The sequence below is a fragment of the Salvia hispanica genome, chromosome 5 (assembly GCF_023119035.1).
Source record: "Salvia hispanica cultivar TCC Black 2014 chromosome 5, UniMelb_Shisp_WGS_1.0, whole genome shotgun sequence".
NCBI lineage: Eukaryota > Viridiplantae > Streptophyta > Magnoliopsida > Lamiales > Lamiaceae > Salvia > Salvia hispanica.
The window spans coordinates 37,751,996-37,772,282 of record NC_062969.1 but is presented as its reverse complement, the minus strand read 5'-3'; the positions used below and the strand labels follow the sequence as shown (position 1 = coordinate 37,772,282).

The 20,287-nt window shown below is 40.4% G+C and overlaps 2 protein-coding genes across 6 annotated transcripts; both read right to left on the bottom strand.

Moving 5' to 3' along the window:
- Nucleotides 1-544: 544 nt before the first annotated feature.
- LOC125186597 (O-fucosyltransferase 15-like) lies at nucleotides 545-5,829 on the bottom strand. Of its 2 annotated transcripts, XM_048082992.1 has the most exons (10): nucleotides 5,294-5,829; nucleotides 3,898-3,987; nucleotides 3,686-3,782; nucleotides 3,456-3,517; nucleotides 3,265-3,353; nucleotides 2,675-2,795; nucleotides 2,434-2,577; nucleotides 1,989-2,323; nucleotides 1,293-1,533; nucleotides 545-1,107 (listed from the first exon to the last, which is right to left on the bottom strand). In XM_048082992.1, exons 1-10 carry the CDS (start codon nucleotides 5,693-5,695, stop codon nucleotides 799-801), a joined length of 1,890 nt encoding a protein of 629 aa, XP_047938949.1. In that variant the 5' UTR covers nucleotides 5,696-5,829; the 3' UTR covers nucleotides 545-798. The 2 variants fall into 2 exon arrangements, with proteins under 2 accessions (XP_047938949.1, XP_047938950.1); XM_048082993.1 differs by lacking the exons at nucleotides 3,898-3,987; nucleotides 5,294-5,829 and having other exon boundaries at nucleotides 3,659-3,784.
- Nucleotides 5,830-15,657: 9,828 nt separating this feature from the next.
- Nucleotides 15,658-18,655, bottom strand: LOC125191071 (ABC transporter I family member 1-like). 4 transcript variants are annotated; one of them, XR_007171030.1, is made up of 4 exons: nucleotides 18,524-18,655; nucleotides 18,217-18,435; nucleotides 16,581-17,446; nucleotides 15,658-16,089 (listed from the first exon to the last, which is right to left on the bottom strand). XR_007171030.1 is itself a non-coding variant. In XM_048088533.1 (2 exons), exon 2 carries the CDS (start codon nucleotides 17,391-17,393, stop codon nucleotides 16,704-16,706), a length of 690 nt encoding a protein of 229 aa, XP_047944490.1. In that variant the 5' UTR covers nucleotides 17,394-17,446; nucleotides 18,217-18,490; the 3' UTR covers nucleotides 16,021-16,703. The 4 variants fall into 4 exon arrangements, 1 of the variants encoding a protein (XP_047944490.1); XR_007171029.1 differs by lacking the exon at nucleotides 18,524-18,655 and having other exon boundaries at nucleotides 18,217-18,490; XR_007171031.1 differs by lacking the exons at nucleotides 18,217-18,435; nucleotides 18,524-18,655 and having other exon boundaries at nucleotides 16,581-17,195; nucleotides 17,267-17,398.
- Between the last annotated feature and the right edge of the window lie 1,632 nt (nucleotides 18,656-20,287).

Sequence of the window (20,287 nt, the reverse complement as noted above, 5' to 3'; positions counted from 1 at the left end):
TATTCCGAATACTGATCAAGAGAGAATCAGAATTGCCACTGGAGGAACATGTGCCAACCTTCATTCACAATAACTGCACTTTCTGGAACACAGGTAACACACATAATAGTGATGAACGTAGCGAGCAAACCAGAGATATACCTGCAAACGGTGCTGCCATCCAAGGGAGTGACAGTCTGTGAATCCACTCTGGTTCAACATAGCTCCTGAAGCAACACAAATCTTGGAATTCAGACTTGCTGTAACACATGCCCTCAACGACTTCACCTTTGGCGAAATTGTTCTGAGAGGGAGTCTGAATCACATTCTAAGGATGCCCTTGTCAGTCTTGCACATTTTAGTCTATGACAGAAATGAGCTTCTCCATCTTCACATAAGGTAAACAATGGCAAATATCACAACTGAAGCAAAGTATAGAAGTATAGCGACAAAGCTTCTGCTTTAAATCAAATTTGCAACATCAACAGTTACAAGTGTTTCTTAGAATAGAAAATTACTTCTAACAGGTCCAGCTAATAGCCTGTTCCTTATCAACAGTATAACAGAGGCAAAGTGTATTCAATTAGTCAAAAATCATCTCGAGCATGTACATTTACAGCTATAGGAGTTCTCATCGCTGATGTCTAGCAAGTCAGGTCTAAGAAACAAAAAAGGGAACTTTTAAGTGTGGTGAAAAGTACACTATGCAACCAAGGAACTACGGGAACAATGATTTTTGATCGGAGAGTGAACTTAAAAGTCAAGATGGTTAACATACAAAAGTACAATGGATGGATGATGCTGGTATTCACAGCAAGCTTAATCATTATAGCACATACAATCCTTGCATCGTGGATATCTATATACGCTCCTTCCAACAGGTCGTGAAAATACTCTTTTGTTTTGTCTTACTGCCTTCCTCACTCTTGTCTCAAAAACCTTCCATTCTATGGTGTTGTTTTTTACAAAGATGTCAGCAAGCCGCCGTTTGTTTGGCCGTATTGTTGGCATTTTGCCTCCGCCATAATAGATGCGGTAGCCAGCTACTAAAGAAGAAAATTGACTTCCTGAGTCTGTCATGGCAAATACATCAGCAGCAGTGCATGCTATAAAGTCAAGTGCCGCCAACTGCAAAAAAATATATCTCGTAATGTACACTGTTCAATCTAGCCTAACTTGAAACTGGATGGAATAACTAGAATATTTACTGCTGCACTTGAAACAGCACAAACCTTTACGTAAAAAAACAAAAGCAAAACATATAGTACATGCAAAATATATGTTGAATCTCTTTGTAAATAGAGCACGATTACCTGAGAAGAGAAATCCTTAAATGGATCAATTTCAGTTGAAGAAAGCAAGTTTTCTTTGGTCACTAAATTAGGAAACAAGGTAGTCAATGCTGCCAATCTTGACTTCCCCCCATAAATATGTGCACCAGCTAGGTATATATGGGTTCGCCTGTTGAAACCAAGACCAGCAAGCATAAGCACTGTCTCCTCTGGCATCAATGGACATAATCCTTCAGATTTTAATTCTGTTGGGGAGGGAAACCTGCACAAGATTCAATAATAAGAAAAATTGTGATTTGTGATGATGGTCAAATCTTCCGATACTGTAACTATCCATGAATCAAAAAACAGACTCATGTCATATGACCATAAAATCAGATCCTAGAAAAGTCAGGAAAGATCCATGTTTGAGGCAGGGAGAAGGATGCAGTTCTATCTGCCACCGGATATAGAAGAACAAACCAAATATTGTATGATGAGCAAACTCAGAGAGCAATTAGGGAAAATGTAACTTCTCATATAAAAGTTTTATTCTTTCATCAAATAATGATGCTGTGTCTAAGAATTCCGCAAAGTCAAATAACAATTTTCCCCTTTATCCCGTAAAAACCACGATTGCCTAAAGACAAGCCCAATGCATTAAAAAAAATCCAACCCTGGCCAGCACAAACTTTAATAATGATGCTTTGAAACTACAAGAATACTGCAGAAACATACTTTCTTTTTTTTTCCAGTTCCACCAATGCAGGGAAATGTATTCCTCGGTAAGCCTCCAATTCACGTTTTTCCTCTTCACCTCCACCAAATTCACATAAAGAATGAGCTACCATGTCAATTTCAAACCTCAGATGTAAGGCTAGGTATCTTGATTTTTTAGCAGCAGCAGTTTTTTGCCCCTTCACCGTTGTCTGTGCAAATGGACCTACAAGATAATGGTCCAAATGCCCCAAACCTGTATCATTTTGACGCATCCTCTGAATAAGCAAAGCACCGGCTTCTTGTATTTTAGGGACAAATCTTAGTGCATGAAAGTTGCATCTGCATCGAAGACTCTAGATGAAGTTCTTTAATTAGGAAGCAAAGTGGGGAAATTTTCTTTGGAGAACTTGAAGCAAAGACAATAAAAAACTGAACTTTTAAACAAACCAAAGCCTGAAGTTACCTGTAACTTATGAGGGACTGGATCAGATGCCAATCTGTTCCCAAATCCGACAAAATGAACTACTCTGTTGAGATGCAAAATGGGCAAAATGTACTTCATGTAAAAACTTGGCTTAGCCTCTTTCATAATATCTGAGTCTGTAACCTGATAGGAAAGTCCAGGAAACACACTAACGATTAGCAGGTCTCATAGAAAATGCAGTGGAGTTGGGTATCCGTAGGTAGATAGTTATCAATCTCACCATGCTACCCATTGCCTCCAGATCTAATGACTGTAACTCCAATGGAAGTTCCTTGACAACCCGAATATCAGGCTTCAAGTAGTCGATGAAATAATCCTCCTGGTAAATATCGCCGAACTGGCTACGAAATAACAGAGTTTGACCATAGTTTTTAATCAGAACATGTTAGATATTTCTTAAGATGGAAAAAGATTTCAGAAATCACAGAAATGAATTTCAGACTGTTAAGATACAATACAAACTAGGTTGAAAATAATAACAACATGACAGAGGTTAAGATATCATCAAGTTCACCCAAGCATCCCAAGACCCCATTGATAACAGATAAATCTTATTTTTTGATATTTAACATGTATGTTGCTAGAAATTTCATGCATTCACCTTTATATCCACTGGCAATATGTCTACTTTAAATTAAAAATAAACATTGCAAAACCTAGCTGGATATGTAATATACTTGTAAAGTTGTAATCTATTATTGGAACGGACTTCTCTACATGATGAGATGAAAGAATAAGGACATGTTACAGGAAACACATATTACATGCATTAAGAAAGCTAGAAATCATCAAAATTAAAATGTATTTTACCTAGCATCTCTCCAAACACTGCTAAACATAAATCTGGGAAGAACAAGTGTTGCATTAAGCATTCTAGCAATAGCAACAACATTGCATACCTGTTAGAAACACAAAAATAATCTAGTCATTGCCAAAATAAAATCAAATTCAGAATATTCTAAAAACTGAAGTTTCCTATCACGATATAAAAATAGACATACAGCTACTCGCTGCTGATTTATTCCACCATTAGCTGTGACCATTATAAAACCACTTGTACCCTCTGAAATAAACATGACGACATTAGTCTTGGAAGCATATCATCAGCCTATACTTAGGCACATCATCTGAGCATGCATAGGCACAAATATGCAAACACTAATTATAAAAAACACCGAGCTTTCTCAGACACACGCAAACGCACATGTATATATAGAGAGAGATGTCAGACCACTAGGTTCCCAATTGCGTGTATGAGAACAAGGGGTCCATGAAGAAGCGCGAGTGTAAGGTTCCATCCACAAGTCCTTAGGCTCCTTGGTCTCTCCCTGATGTGGAAGCATCGGTGGAAGAAAGAAAAAAATGGAAGGAATGCAAACAGAAATTAATAGTTCCCTAGAAGATGGCAAATAACCAGTTTTTTACTTGAGAAAGTGAACAAACCTCAGCTAGTGCATGAGCAGCCTTAGCCAAAAGCCTTGCGTATATGGTTTTCTGAGGTTTTTTTCCTCTGCCAAGTTTTTGCAGTTCTTCCTGCATTAAGATAAAGAAGCATACAAATATAGCTGTTTGTTAGGGACTTAGAAGATAGTAAGAGATAGTCAGTATGTACTCTTTTCCACCTAATAATTGTCAGCCACTCTCATGAACATACCGATTTGGGCAGATTAAAATGCATCTAATATAATTGCATGGGAGAGCACAAGCATTAAAATCCGCGCTAAAATATTCAAAACGATAACAAGGGATCCAATCTGAGCATTATCGAATCAACCCAGACGCAGAGGAGTAAAGCTGTTATTTTAAGGCCTGGTATTGACTGGTATATGCATCCTTTACATGAACCATACCCACTTTTTAATGAGAAACTTTTCACCATATTTAGGTATTGGCAGAAACCAAAACTATGATTGGTAATAAACATACACCAAGGTCATTTTTTGTTAGACTAGTACAAATAAATTGATTAAATCCCTTAATCCAAAAGAAACCACCGCAAAGTTAGAAATCGAACTCTTCCACTTGCCCTTTTCACTTCCGTGACATACTTTTGTACATAGCGTTAAGGAACCAATACATGTAACTATGTATCCTCTTGATATAGCCAGCTGAGCAACCACAATATTTCTTTTTCCACAGAATTCCCAATGATATATGTTATGCATCCTTTGCAGACCTGACTACTGTTTTCATTTAAGTGGCAGATAAATCTCCAGTATCCATTAAAATCTTCACTATTCACTAATCATAGCATATATTTATAAAGAGCAGAAAACATAATATGTGTTCTAAACGACCACAGACATCCAACTTTAAGGAATGCTAGTAACATTATATCAATGTCATTCTCTTAGGTCAGTATTCAGCTACATCGTAAGAAACTTTAATATGATGTGTATTTTGTCCATAAGAAACCACATTAACAATAAGATTTTGGACTCTTCCTTGCCCTTTGTAACTCCCTCTGTCGTACTTCTGAACATACAGTTAAAGGAACCAAAACACGAACCGCTGAAAGTCACAACTTACGAGCAAGCAACACATTTCTATTCCCACTAAAATTCCTAATGATAATCTTTTACAGACATGACTACTATTTCAATTTAAGTAACATGGAAAATCTCCAGTATAAGTCCAACTTTTAACTAATCATAGCAATGCATTAGTCTCGAGTATCCACCAAACTTTTTATTAATCATTTCATAATGTACAACTATAATAAGAAATGTTCTAAACCCCTGCGAACATCCAACTCTATGGAATTGAAGGTGCCTAATTCAAACACACACAGAGGAAATAATAAATGAAGAAACAAACATGAGGAAAGATCAAGTCCTACCCGGATAAACACAGTGGTAGCGTTCGATTTCAAAGGCTTAAGCTTGATGTTCCCACGCACCCAGCCCGGTTCTTGGATCCGTCTAAGCATCCAAAAATTCATTAGGAAGAAGAGACCCACCAACAGCCCCAATCCAATCGTCGTCCTATTCATGTACCACGCCTTTCTCTTGGATAACTTCGTTTTCTTAAAATCAAAATAGCCGTTCGCCGAAGAAGATGGCGATGCGGAATGATGAGATAGGTGTGAGGGCGATCCCGACGAATCTCTAGGCGAAGATTGGCTCATCCTCGAGCTGATCGAATTCCGGTCGAAAATCCATTGGCCGAATCCGAAATCATTTCCTCTATCTTCGTCGCCGCCGTCAACTATGTTGATTTCGGTGGAATTGGAATAAGACATGATGTAGATCGAAATTCAGAAAATTGGTTGTGCGGGAGCTCGAAATGAACTAGAATGTAGACGTCCAATAAGAAGCATATGCCATTCCATTCAATCAAACGCACAGGATTTCAGAATTGCTGTTTATGGATGAATTTCTTAATTCTCTTCTCTTTGTCTTAGCTCCTAATTTCCACCTAAGTCTACGTCGAGTCCAGTAATTCTAAGATATTAATTTATTAATGTTTTTTTTTTATTCTTTATCTAATTGGTAATTTCAATTTTAAACTTTTTTTTATAGTAACGTTTAATTTTTTATTTTTATTTTTTTTTACTATAAGTGTGAACTCACCTTTGGCAGCATCCGACTAATCCTGCTCAATCTGATTTACGAACTAAGGAAAAAAGTTTTCGAACGGATGGCGGGATTCGAACCTATGACTTAATCTTCTAACTCTATATTTTTTTTATGTAATGGATTGTTTGCTTAACTTTTCTCAACTAAAGTTTTTTTCAACTGTGTGAATTATCAAACATTATTTATTATACTTGTCGTTAAAAATTAGACTAGTTTATTAATTTGAATCTTCTCCCAAAATTAAATTAAGTATAAATATGAAAAGTTTTTAACCAATTAAATATCCGCATCACTTTTAATATGCACCATATAATTTGTTGAGAAATAAACACAGACAATCACTAATATAAGAGAATGAATACAACGAATTGTTTACTCAGTTCGATACAAAGTGTATCTACGTCTGGGGGCGATGCCAAGCCAGGGATTTCACTATATAGTTTCAGGATGATTTTATAATGAGGGAGCACCTCTATTTATAAGCACAATGGAGAGCCTTAATTTTAGTAAACTAAGAACATATTCCATAAGGAAATATCTTCTATGGAATAAATCTATCACAAGGAAATATACTTCTAGGAAACAAATCCTAAATATGGTAGGAGATATTTTAGGCTCCATGATTAACAATCTCCCACTTGGAGACTAACAACTCCTACGCAACCATATCCTCGTGATCTCATCCCTGCATCCGCTTAGCATCGCCTAACCTTCTCTTCAAGTTCCAATCGTCTAACCTTCTCTTCAAGTTCTAAAGCCAATTGAAGCTATGCATAGCTTCAATTTCTCTAAGGGCACCACCTTAGTAAACATGTTTGCTGGATTCTCACTTCCAAGTATCTTCTCAAGTTGCAGGATTTTCATCTTCAATAAGTGTTGAATGTAATGATACTTCAACTCTACATGCTTTGTCCTAGAATGAAACGTTGGATTCTTTGCCAAGAAAATAGCACTCTGACTGTCACTGTAGAGTTTGCTACTCTTGTTCTCCTTCCCAAGTTCATTTAAGAAACTCTGCAACCACACCATCTCCTTGTTTGCCGCCGTCGCAGCTACATATTCAGCCTCCGTAGTAGACAAAGCAACGGTCTTCTGCAACTTAAAAGTCCATGAAATAGCAGTATCACCATAAGTAAATACATACCCGGTTGTGCTTCTTCTCCCATCAAGATCAATGGATGCCAAGTCTGCATCCACATAACCTGTCAGCTCAACATTCTTGCCATTGAAACATAAGACTCTTTCTGTAGTACCTCTCAAGTATCTAAGGATCCATTTAACTGCTTCCCAATGCTGCTTGTCCGGATCACCCATGAACCGACTCACTACTCCCACTGCTTGTGCAATATCAGGGCTCGTACACACCATTGCATACATAATACTGCCAATTGCTGAAGCATAAGGAACTTTCTTCATTTCAGCACGTTCTTCTTTTGTACTCGGCGACGAAGTGACTGCCCAAAGGCACACTTACTGACTTCAAATTATCCATGTTGAATCCTTCCAAAACCTTACCAATATAAGCAGCTTGCGAAAGATACAATTTTCCTGTCGCCTTGTCACGCTCAATTCTCATGCCCAAAATTTGATTAGCCTCTCCAAGATCTTTCATGGAGAATCGTTCAGACAATTGCCTTTTCAACTTATCCATCTCCTTTGGATCACCTCCTGCGATCAACATATCATCAACATATAATAACATGATAAGATAGCTCTTGTCAAACCTCTTGTAGTAACAACATTCAGCGTAGCATCTTTTATAGCCAATCTCCATCATGAATCCATCAAACTTCTTGTACCACTGCTTTGGAGCTTGCTTTAAACCATACAAGCTCTTCTTCAACTTGCACACAAGATTTTCTTTTCCTTTTACTACGAATCCCTTGTGTCATGTGGCTTAAGAACTTCCTTCTGGACTTAGGTGTGGTTGCGAATATGCCCAAGAGCATCACCATTTATTGTGATAATTCTGGTGCTGTGGCAAATTCGAGGGAACCACGGGCTCATAAGGCGAGCAAGCACATAGAGAGGAAGTATCATATCATTCGAGATATAGTGCAGAGAGGAGACATACAAGTGGTCAAGATTGAGTCAGAGAACAACCTGGCAGATCCTTTCACGAAGGCATTAGCGGTAAAGCCGTATGAAAGCCATGTTGAAGGAATGGGAGTTCGACTAATTCAAGACCTCAATCCGCTTTCAGTATAAGTGGGAGAATTAGACGTTAGCACATTTTTTTGTATACTCGAAAGTGTTTTGAGTATAAGTGGGAGATTGTTAGAGTTTGTATACTAGAAATCACGTTTCGAGTGATTGAATACTGTAAAACTCTTATTTTATTTTCCAATAAATAAAACAGATTATTTTTGTCATAATGTTGTTATGTTTTACATTTAATGGATGTTAATGCATGTTTAAATGTATAAGTTAACTTAACAAAGTCTAAGTCTTTGTTTTAGTAGACCGGTTGTGGGCGTCGTCCACTTTAAGGTAATACGGTCAGTTCTAAACAAAGAAAAAGATGAATTTCACAACCTAGTTGGAATTTGACTATCCATCGAGAAAGGTTGCAATGTCAGTCCGCATATTTCTAAGCCTTACTGAAATAAGATGACATTGGTGTGGTATAGCACTGAACGGATCTAACAGCAAGACTTGCCTTAGGCTATCTACTGAAAGGCGAGGTCTTGATAAATATTTATTTCTTAATCAATGTAGGTTAGCATTGAGCATACGGTATTGATTATGCACTACTTTGACTTATCAAATGGTGCGGGTTTTTCGTAACCCAATTATCCTGATATATTGGGTAGTGGTGATCAATATCTAGCGGTGCTAGGATTGCTATTATATTGAATCGTGCGCGAGCTGAGTCTCGTTTGATAATGTCCTCAAGAGGAGCGCGAAACAAGGTTTTATTATTCGGAACCTAGCTAGTTGGAGTGTGATTACTCTATGAATAATAAATAAGCGTTTCATGCTAAGTCCACTCTTGGAATTAATAAGAAGTTAATTAATTAAGTCAATAGCAGACATTAATTAATTAATGGACATTTTAATCTTAAGCACGGGAAATGAAAGTTAAACGGAAACCCGGATTACTTGTAATTTCGGATTTGGATGGGGAGAGTTCAATATTACTTCTGTAGTGGCTGCTCGTAATATTCCAATTATAACTTATATTAAATTGTGGGTTCAATTTAATTAGTAAAAAGTAAATTGGATGAGCCCATATCCAAAACCTTCCATAGATCCCTGTCTGGGCCCAAAAGGAACTTAATATAAATAGGAGAATAAAGGAGACAGAAATAACACAATTTTCATTATTGTAATTTTCGAAAATTCCCCTCCCCAGCTGAGGAGATTTTCGAATTCCTCTCCTATTCCAAAAAGGATTTCTTCTGTCTTCTTTATTTAAGTCCTAGTATTCTAGTAAGATCAGCCCACACTGATATTGGGATACAGTTCGGGAACCAGAGAGAAGATTTGTGGTCTAGTACTGGTTTCAATATTCTTAAAGCATGATTAATTCAAGTTATGAGCATGATACATGTGATAATTACGCGAATAGGTTTTGTCTAAATAATCTGCTAAATATGTGATAGTCTGCTTAGGCAGTGAATAATCGGTGGTGGAGGTTTGGTTCTTCTTCAAGCACCTCTTCAGCATTCTGACTCTCCTTGCTCCCACTCGAGTTTGAGATGTCTAGCTCGACCACTTGGGGCTCAGAACTGCTGGAATTCGACGTCTCCAATCTATCCTCGTACAATACATGTTCATTGAAAACGACATCTCTACTGCAAATAACCTTACGGTTCTGCTCATCCCAGAGTCTATAACCGAACTCATCGCCTCCATAACCAATGAACGTACACTTAATAGATTTGGCATCCAACTTACTTCTCTCAACAGAACTAACATGAGCATAAGCAACACAACCAAAGATGCGTAGGTAAGATAGATTAACCTCTTTTCCTGTCCAAACCTCCTCGGGTATCCGAAACTCCAATGGAACTGATGGACCTCTATTGATTAGGAACGCAGCTGTGTTGACTGCATCTGCCCAAAAATTCTTTGGCAATCCACTTTTCAACCTCATGCATCTTGCTCGCTCATTCAACGTTCTGTTCATGCGCTCCGCGATTCCATTCTGCTGTGGAGTTCCTTTCACAGTCTTCTCCATGTGAATTCCATTCTCTGCGCAAAACTCCTTGAACTCTGCAAGTTCATATTCTCCTCCATTATCGGATCTTAGACACTTCACCTTTAGCCTGGTTTCAGTTTCAACAAGGGCTTTCCACTTCCTGAAAGTATCAAACTCATCAGATTTACTCTTAAGAAAATAAACTCATACTTTTCGAGTGGAGTCGTCGATGAATGTCATATAATATTCAGAGCTTCCTAGGGACTTCACAGGTGCTGGTCCCCATAGATCACTATGGACCAACTCCAACTTCTGCGTCTTCAATTTTCTGCCTCCTCTTGAGAAACTCACCATTTTCTGTTTCCCAAACACGCAATCCTCGCATAGGCCAACTTCAATTGTTTTCAGGCCTGTCAGTAAACCTTTTGAGCACATTATCTTCATCTCTTTCTCGCTCATGTGGCCAAGACGACAATGCCACAAATTTGCATTATTTGCTTCACTTGCAAGATCAATGCAATCTTTGGAGTTAGTTGTGGTATACAACGTACCCTCCTTCTTATCTCGAGCTACTATCATAGCTCCCTTGGTAATCTTCCAATTGCTGCAGCCAAATGTTACCGTGTACCCTTCTGCATCAAGCTGCCCAATCGAAATCAAGTTTCTCTATAATCCAGGAATGTGTCTGACTCCATTCAGTTTTATTACGGATCCATTGGATGTCACTACCTTCACGTTTCCCTTTCCCACGATATCTAAGGGCTCGTCATCAGCCAGATATACTTTCCCTAAATCGCCAGAAACGTAGTTTTCTATTACCTCCACATTGCTGCAGGAATGGAACGACGCTCCAGAATCCAATACCCACGATTCCATCGGACTACTCACACTCAAGATCAACGCCTCGCCTTCGTCATCAGACATGGTTGCGTTTGTTGTCTTCTTGTCCTTCTGATCCTTATGTTTATATTTCTTCGGTGCCTCACACTGATTTCTAAAGTGCTCAAACTCATCACAATTCTAGCGTTTAACTCGATCCAAATCCTTCTTGGATTGGCTCATTCCTCTGGATTTTGATCTTCTACGATTTTGTCTTCCCTTCGATCTGCCTCTTTGTTCTGTACTTAATACTGAACCAGAAGTAGAAGATCCTGATTCTTTCCGGCGAACTTCCTCACCAATCATCAGATCTCTTACTCTGTCAACTGTCAGGTTTGTCTCTGCAGCAGTAACTGCTGTCACTGTGCCAGCCCAACTCTCAGGCATGGACGATAGCAAAATTAGGGCACGAATTTCATCAGCGAATTTAATATCAACAGAGTTCAGTTGCGAAATAATCATGTTGAACCCGTTGAGATGTTGTTGCACCTCCTTTCCCTCTTGCATTCTAAAATTAAACAATCGTCTAATCAGATGTACCTTGCTTGCCGTTGATGGCTTCTGATACATATCCTCCAAGATCTTCATCATCTCCTTCGTCGACTTTGTTGCAGTCATGTGATAAGCCACCTCCTTGGACAACAATAGCCTAATCGCGTTCATCGCTTTTCTGTCCAGCAGCTCCCACTCCTCCGGTTCCATCTTTTCGGGTTTGGCTTTTAAAGGTTTCCACAGATCTTTACCGTACAGGTAATCCTCAATCTGCAACTTCCAAAATCCGAAATCAGATCCGTCAAACTTCTCTACAGCAATCTTCCCGTCCATCCCCATCGTGATTTCTGCCTCTCAAACCTTAGGCTCTGGATACCAATTGTTGGGAAATAAACATAGACAATCACGAATATAAAAGGAGAATGAATACAACGAATTGTTTACCCAGTTCGATACAAAGTGTATCAACGTCTAGGGGCGCCAAGCCAGGGATTTCACTATATGGTTTCGGGATGATTTTACAATGAGGGAGCACCTCTATTTATAAGCACAATAGAGAACCCTAATTCTAGTAAACTAGGAAACATATTCCATAAGGAAATATCTTTCTTCTATGGAATAAATCTATCACAAGAAAATATACTTCTAGGAAACAAATCCTAAATATGGTAGGAAATATTTTAGGCTCCATAATTAACATAATTCACTGACACTATTTTCACTACCTTTTCCCTCTCTCTATTTCTTATTCTTTTTTCCATTTACTTCGTACTTAACCAATTATATATTAAAAATTTGTCTCATTTACAACTTTGGATAAAAAAAAATTTGCATGCATGTGTTAGAACTAGATTTTGATTTGTTTAGGTTAAGAATTTCATTATTTTTATTTCCTTTGTATGGATAAATGGTACTAGTAATATTTGTGATTTTAAATTGTGGCTAAACAAAATACTCACTCTTCATAATAGACCTGTGGGCTTGTAGCAAAGATGAAAAATTCTCAAACCTCTTATAAATGTGTAGTCAGCTATAGAAAAATGAAACAAAAATGTTCAGGAGAGTAAAGCCAAGGACAGCGATGAATCATTAATAGCATTAAACAAGCACTCGTTTTTTCTTGTTAGGGCATTCGCAATGGGGGCCGATTCCCAGAGCCGATGGATCGGCCCCCCAATCGGCCATCACCGGTCACCACAGTGGAGAGGGAGCCGATCTCCCTTCCCCTTCGCCTTCGCCGTTCCGCCGATAAATCGGCCAAGCCGATGCACCTATCGGCTCCGCATCGGCCCGCGATAGGCCTCCATTGCGGAGGCTCGGGCCGATGGCGGAGCTGATTTTCCTTTTTTTTTAATTAATTTTTTGATTTTCTTCTCCTATATAAATACCTCAATCCTCTTCATTTCACACACCCACATCCTTTACTTCACAATTTTTCTCACTTTTTCTCAGTAGAAATGTTTAATTTCACCCACAATTCGGATTCGGATTCCGATTCCGATGTCGGCGAGAGCAACCCCATCATTGTCCAGATGTGGCGTAGCGGAGATTGCTGAAACAACAGCGGCAGGAGCGGGAGCAGGCGGCAGTCCCTAGGCCAATCCGGCGTCGTCGGACTCCGTAATCACGCCGAAGCTCACAATCGGTTGTTCGCGGATTACTTTGCCGAGGAGCCACGTTATCCGGAGGCAATTTTCCGTCGGCGTTTCAGAATGAAGAGGGAGCTTTTCTTGCGCATTGTAAATGCGCTTTCGGCGCGTTATGAGTACTTCCAGCTCCGTGCTGATGCCGCCGGTAGGATCAGTCTGTCGCCGCTGCAGAAATGCATGGTTGCCGTACGACAGTTGGCTTACGGAGGAACTGCCGATATGTTCGACGAATATCTTAAAGTCGGCGAGTCGACTGGACGTGAGTGTCTACAAAATTTCTGCCAGGGAGTGAGAGACACATTCGGTGACACCTATCTGCGGAAGCCGACGGTAGCTGGCAATTCTTGTTGGATTTGCACGGGAGAACGCACAACTTCCCAGGAATGTTGGGCAGCATTGATTGTATGCTCTGGGAGTGGAAGAACTGTCCAACGGCATGGAGAGGCCAGTTTACAACTGGGTACAAAGGCACGCACCCCACCATCATACTCGAAGCCATTGCTGATCACGTCTCTGGATTTGGCATGCTTACTTCGGTTGCCGGATCGAATAACGACCTCGACGTGCTGCAGTCCTCGCCACTCTTCAATCAGCAGTGCAGGGGTTTAGGCCCAGCCATCGGCTTCACTGTCAATGGCAATCCATATAAGATGGGTTACTACTTGGCCGATGGCATCTACCTGTCGTGGCCCCTTTTTTTGAAGAAGATCAGATGCCCAACTTCACGGAAGAGGTCGTATTTTGCCGAAAGCAGGAGGCCGCTTGGAAGGATGTGGAGCGGGCTTTTGGTGTGCTCCAAGCGCGTTGGTCATTAGTTAAAGGCCCGTCGCGTCTATTTTATCTTGGAGATCTCGGTGATATCATGTATGTATGCATCATCATGCATAACATGATATGCGTGCATAACATGATAGTCGAAACTGAAGGTGAAGGAATCGCAGACATCGTCAACGAAAACACTGCTGGACCAAGCCACGGTGTTGCAAGCGAGTCTCATCGCCGGAGTCTACCATACAACGATGATGAGCGTCTTTAGGCATTCGTTGACATGCGCCAAGCCGAAGCCCATCATGCACTCCAACGTGATATGATTGAAGAACTTTGGAATCGGAGGGGTTGATGTTTTATTTAAATTCGTTTCTCATCGTATTCTGTTTTCCAATATTGTAATACATCGAAGAATGAATTTATTATGTAATTTATTTATATTATTTAGATATTTATGCTTTTTTTAGTTTTTGAAATGAAATGAGATAGGCTCTGGGATGGGCTCTCTATTGCAGGGAGATAGGCTCTGGGATGGCCTGCTGACGTGGCAGGAAAAATGGAGATAGGCTCTGAGTGGGCTCCGGAGAAGGGCTCTCTATTGCTAATGCCCTTATAAGGACCGATTTTTACGATATGTGTGTGTTATTGCCATAGAATCTTAAAGGCAGAAGATTGATACTTCCTTAGTCCCCAAACAATAGTCTCCTTTAGTCCTTTTCTATTTTGGTATGTCCCATAAAAATAAGTCCACTTCCATTGTTGGCAAGTTTTTCTCCCCAAAGTCCCTATTTTTAGGGGACGGAGGGAGTATTAGTATTTTCTCTTTTCCTGTAAATGCCGCATGACCAACAAAGTTGCGGTATACTTAGAGTAGAGGATTTTCTTTTTGTGTGTAACTAGTTAATGGCTGAGTTTTTGTATATAGGCTCTCAAATATAGGTTTCTTATGCTAGGGAAAGTGGTGTTAAACTTAGCTTGAGATGTAATTTATGCTATGAAGTCATACCACTATATCATGTTCATATTTGTTTAAGAAATAGTTTTCACATCGTAGCATGCATGTCGTTGAAGTTATTTAATGTTGTAAGGTCAGAGGTCGGTAATTCCAACCTCTTATGTGTTGAATTAGTATTTTCTTGATTGTATCCTGGAACGAGAATTATTAGGTGGGCTTCGACGAGCTCGGTGGGAGGGATGACTTCAGCACAGAGGAACTAGAAGAGAGGATAGCAAAAGCAGAGGTCATTATGTTCGAGGGTGAATCATCAGGGAAGCTATCCAAATTGAAAGCTCCAACCAGAAATGTAAGCATCGGATTCGAGTAGTTGAAGTAGGAACCTGCAACTGCATGAATATATGCTTCTTTGTCATCTAATGGATGGCAATTCACCATGCTTTGTTATGTGTCCTATAGAAGTGTGTATCTATTTTGGGCTGCATTTGATAATAGTTTTTGTTGTTAGATTAGTTGGGCATTTGACAATAGATCATTATATATGATCATATGTTCGAAAATTGTTCATCCTATGAAATGTTTTTAGCAGTATTTATTTCTTTAAAATTAGTGGGCCCTGCAGGCAATCCCTACAATATTACTCGTATAAATGCTTTTGTTAATCATTAATGATAGTTCTAAAAAGAGGGAACTAGTCTCCTTTCTTGCAGATTTTAAGAAGCTCAGTAGACAAGCCGATCTCAATAACATCTCCCAACCAAACTTGAAGAATGTTGCAAACCAAATGCAGCAACAGTATGAAATAGTAATCGCACAATAACTTCATACATGCTTTGTATGGTCATTTTTATTTCCTAGCAGTAACTAATCTGCATCTTAATAACAATTCATACATTTTGAGACAGAGATCGGTCTTCAGCAGAGCACAGGTTCACTTTATTCATTTCCTTTCTTGCTAAAGACAGGAATATTGTGCCAATCTTGTTAGCACATTTCCATGTAGACAGCTCCACTATTAGAGATCGGCAACAGCAACGACAACGTCCTTAGTCATGATTATGACGAACAGTCTCAAACAGAACGAGATCCAAGTTCGAGTCATTTCATGGTGAACATAATGCCCTCATTTATATGCGAGAGTACAGACCGAATAGCTCTAGTTCCTGGGATCTGGAAATAACCAACATATTCTATTACAAAAGTTACCATGAACTATGTATAGAGTCAAAAAACCACAGAAAACTGAATGCAGCAGACCTGCTTAATGGGTTGGAAACAAAGAACTAGTGTTAGCAAAAAAATATTTTCAGCAACATGAGTGAGTGCAACATAATCTTAAAGGAATTTCATGAGAACTATGACGAGCGAAGACAAGTAGATCTACTTCCTTAGGCCTAAAATGATCATCGTCGCAAGGGATCTCATTCACTATATTAACGTGTAACTTAATTCAATCAATAACGAAGCATGGTGAAAGAAGCAAATGCTCGAGTGGAGTGAAAAGGCATAAGACAAGACTGACTGAAGGATAGGGATATGCAGTTTAATGGAATTGTGAGATTGCACACAAAACAATTAAGAACTTTTGCAGCTAAGAACATTAGGGGTGAATTTATAAGCTACCGCTGAGGCTAAATGTCATATGTTTAAATCTCACTCACCTGGTTTTCCAAGTAATGTTTATCAATCTTACGTAATTCACAGGCTATTGCACACGAACGTGAGTTTTTCACGAGCACAGCTACAGGTTTATGAACTAAAATAACATGCAAATCTTGCAAGTTTCAATCAGGTCCACCGCGATCGAGCATGTCGACTAAAGTCATCCTTCTGGGGAACCTTGGTGGCAACCTCAAAACCATGGGATCCTCCATTGCAATAGGAAGATGCGTGGCGCAAATGACAATCCCCCCTTTCTTCCTATGTTCGTGGATGATATACTCGAGCAACTTCACGCCTTCACCATCCAGCGCGACTGAAGGTTCATCAAGCAACCATATTGGCCTGTCCATAGCTAGTAACCTCGCAAGTTGCAGCCTTTTCCGCTGTCCCATGGACAGCATTCTTGCTTTCTCATTAACTAGCTTCCCCAGCCCCATAAGCTCTAGGGCAGGCAGTGAATTCCCTTCCTTTCCTTCGAGAAGCTCGAACCATAAAACATTGTCCAGGACTGTGAATTTATCCTTGATGCCATCTTTGAGTGCGAGCCAGTTCAGCTGAAGCTTGTACTGATGGAAAACACCTGATTTAGTGATGTCGTGGCCATTCCACAGCACCTGCCCAGCAGTTGGTTTGTTGAAGCCAGCTAACATGCGCAGCAAAGTAGTTTTTCCTGAGCCATTGGTACCTGATAGAACGAGAGCTGATCCATCGTGAACAGTAGCATTGACATGGCGGAGAATCTGTTGTGCATTTCTCATGCAAGAGACATTGTCAAGGACAAGCCGAGGAAGAGGAGTTTTCCTCAGCGTCATTAAAGATATATAGAGTTTGTGTTGAGCCAAGGGGGACTACCCGAGGGCTATAGCTGCCATGTAAAACCACAAAAAAAGTTAACTATTGACACTGAAAGTAAGAAAAACAAGTAAAATACGGAGTATGATAGATTCTCAAATTCGTTTCATAGATAATTTAGGGCTATAAAAAAATTTCCATCTGAACTTTTACGCATTTTTGCATTTTGCAATCTAAAGTAGTACTCTATTTTTCATCAATTTTTCATCTAGAAAAAAAGTAGTGGAATTCCATATTCATACAACAAGCTTTTAATTGATTCTGAAGCCTAGAAATGGTTGTCGTGTCTACAAAACTCCATCTTATTTGCAATTTTTCTCCTTAAGAAATGTTAAATGGAAAAGAGTAGAAACGCACACTCCAAATAGCAAAACTGCAAAATATTTTTTGTGCTATATATAATACAAAATGTAAAGATCTTGATGGCGTATAATCAAAAGGAAGACAATATCAGAGGCGGAAAACAAACTGAAATATTCACTTGTCAAATGAAGAAGAGGCATCAGAGACTCCCTTAAGCTTTATTAATATTGTTTGAGCATACATTCAAGTATAAATTATTTAGTCACAGTCTCACATGATTGAGTCATGACACAAATATTTACTCACAGTCTTATATGAAAGAGTTCATATGAATTCGGAATGCCATCTCCAGCGAAATCACAATTACTCAACCAACGTTTAAGGTAAAATTAGCAGCTGAGCCCTACCATCTCAAAAAATTGAAATTCTGACGAAATTGATGATGTATTTCCGAGTATTAGAAAACGAAACCATACGCACCTGGGTAGAAGAGGAGTAGGGGCGGGATGCAGAGAACAGAGTGGAAGAAGAGATGTTGCTGCCACTGGGGAACATTAGGGCCGATAGCAGCGGCGAGATCTGAGCGAGTCAATTCGCCGGCGGCAGATGGAGTGTGGGGAAGGCCGGCGCTGGACGCCCGGAAGGCTGACGCCGCCGATCTGCTAGGGCGAATCGCCGCTGATGCGCTTTTAGAAGTTGCTATCAAATTAAAGGAAAATATTGAAAGAAATGTGCAAAAAACAATGCAACTAACTGGTAAAAGTTCAACCGATGAAGGAAAATGTACCTCAAAAATCTGCAATCGGATTAAGATTAGATCCACGGATTAGGGTTCGTTCGGGTAATCACACAATTCATACAAAAAGTTTAAAGTTTAAAGTTTACATTAAGTTTCATTGTGTTTTAAATTTATACATTCCGTTTAAATATTTTGACACCAATTAGTTTTGTTCATTATCCAACTTTCTGCAAAATTATGGAGTATTTATTATTAAAGAATTAGAGAATTTATGTGATTCATCAGTCTAAGAGCATCCGCAATGGTTAATAGGTCAGCCATAGGCCAGCCCATTCTCTCCTCTACCACGTCAGCAACACTAAAAAAACCACCCGCCACGTCGATTTAGGCCGCCCATAGGCCAACCCGCAATAAAAACAATTCAAAATATACTACATTTACGGAATTAAAATTGCGATATACGGAATTAAATTTACGACACATATACGGGAAAAATAATCCATTCCATTAAAAAAAAAGTACAAAGATTTAAAAAAAAAAGTACATGATTTTTTTTTTTTTTAAAAAAAAAGGGCTTCAACCACTCTCTACTCCTCATCGCCGTCGCCGTCGCCCTCCTCGTCGCCGCCGCCGCTGCCACCACCCGGTGTGTATCTGAGCCCACGTCGGAACCCCCAGCCTCCTCGTCGCGATCTCTAAATCAGCACGCATGCTCTCGAGCATCTCGAAAAGAATCCTCTTCTCCGTGGGGTCAGTGGCGTTCTTCCACTCTCGGAAGACCTGTAACATCTGAGCCCGCGTTTGGTTACGCGAATGGAGAGTGTACTCGAGTGGGGCGGCCGGGAGGGCGAATAAAAACAATTCAAAATATACTACATTTACGGAATTAAAATTGCGATATCTGGTGGAATTAAATTCTGACAACGTATGGGAAAATAATCCGTTAAATTTAAAAAAAAGTACAAAGATTTTTAAAAAAAAGTTCATGATTTTTTTTAAAAAAAAGGGCTTCAACACACGAGGCCCCGCCACTCTCTACTCCTCATCGCCGTCGCCGTCGCCCTCCTCGTGGCCGCCGCCGCCGCTGCCGCCACCCGTGGTATCCGAGCCCACGTCGGAACCCCCCAGCCTCCTCGTCGCGATCTCTAAATCGGCACGCATGCTCTCGAGCATCTCGAAAAGAATCCTCTTCTCCGTGGGGTCAGTGGCGTTCTTCCACTCTCGGAAGACTTGTAACATCTGAGCCCGCGTTTGGTTACGCGAATGGAGAGTGTACTCGAGTGGGGCGGCTGGGAGGGCGGGCCCCGGACCTCGCGTGGCGATAAGGGGGGATCCGCCCCTCGCGGCCAGCTGACGCCCGCTTTTGTCCGACCGGGCGGGGGCGGCCAGTAAATGAAGGAGGGGATGGAAACTCCTCAGCATCCCGGGGGAGGTCGTGGGATCCGCCGTTGCTGCCGCTGTAGTCGCCGGAATAGTTCAGTCGGCTGCTTCTTCGGCCACCTAGCGGCGCACCCCGCCGGGAACTTCTCACGGAGCCCTTCGGCCAACAAGAAGCACTCCCAGGCCAAAAGGTGAACTCCTTATACTTCCTCCCCGACAAGGGGAACTGACTCCGCTATCCTCCGGGCGTCCTCAGTCACACCCTTTTGAGAGTGACGGAGGGCGTTAGCGTACAAATTCGCAAAACTGACCCCTTTGCGGCCACGATGCGCTCCCACCTTTTCCGGACCTCGCCGTTGGCGAAGTCACTTCCGTGCGGGCGGTGGTTCTTATAAGCGGCCACGATCTTCGCCCGCATGTTGACGACCCGGT

Bases quoted from the DNA above. Each gene is read 5' to 3' on its own strand.
- LOC125186597 (XM_048082992.1), bottom strand. From the start codon at position 5,695: ATGTCTTATTCCAATTCCACCGAAATCAACATAGTTGACGGCGGCGAC. The intron at 3,988-5,293 runs GTAGGACTTGAT...ATCTTAATGCAG, and splicing joins CTACCACTGTGTTTATCCGG to GAAGAACTGCAAAAACTTGG. The intron at 1,108-1,292 runs GTAATCGTGCTC...ATTTTTTTGCAG, and splicing joins TTAAGGATTTCTCTTCTCAG to TTGGCGGCACTTGACTTTAT.
- LOC125191071 (XM_048088533.1), bottom strand. From the start codon at position 17,393: ATGACGCTGAGGAAAACTCCTCTTCCTCGGCTTGTCCTTGACAATGTC.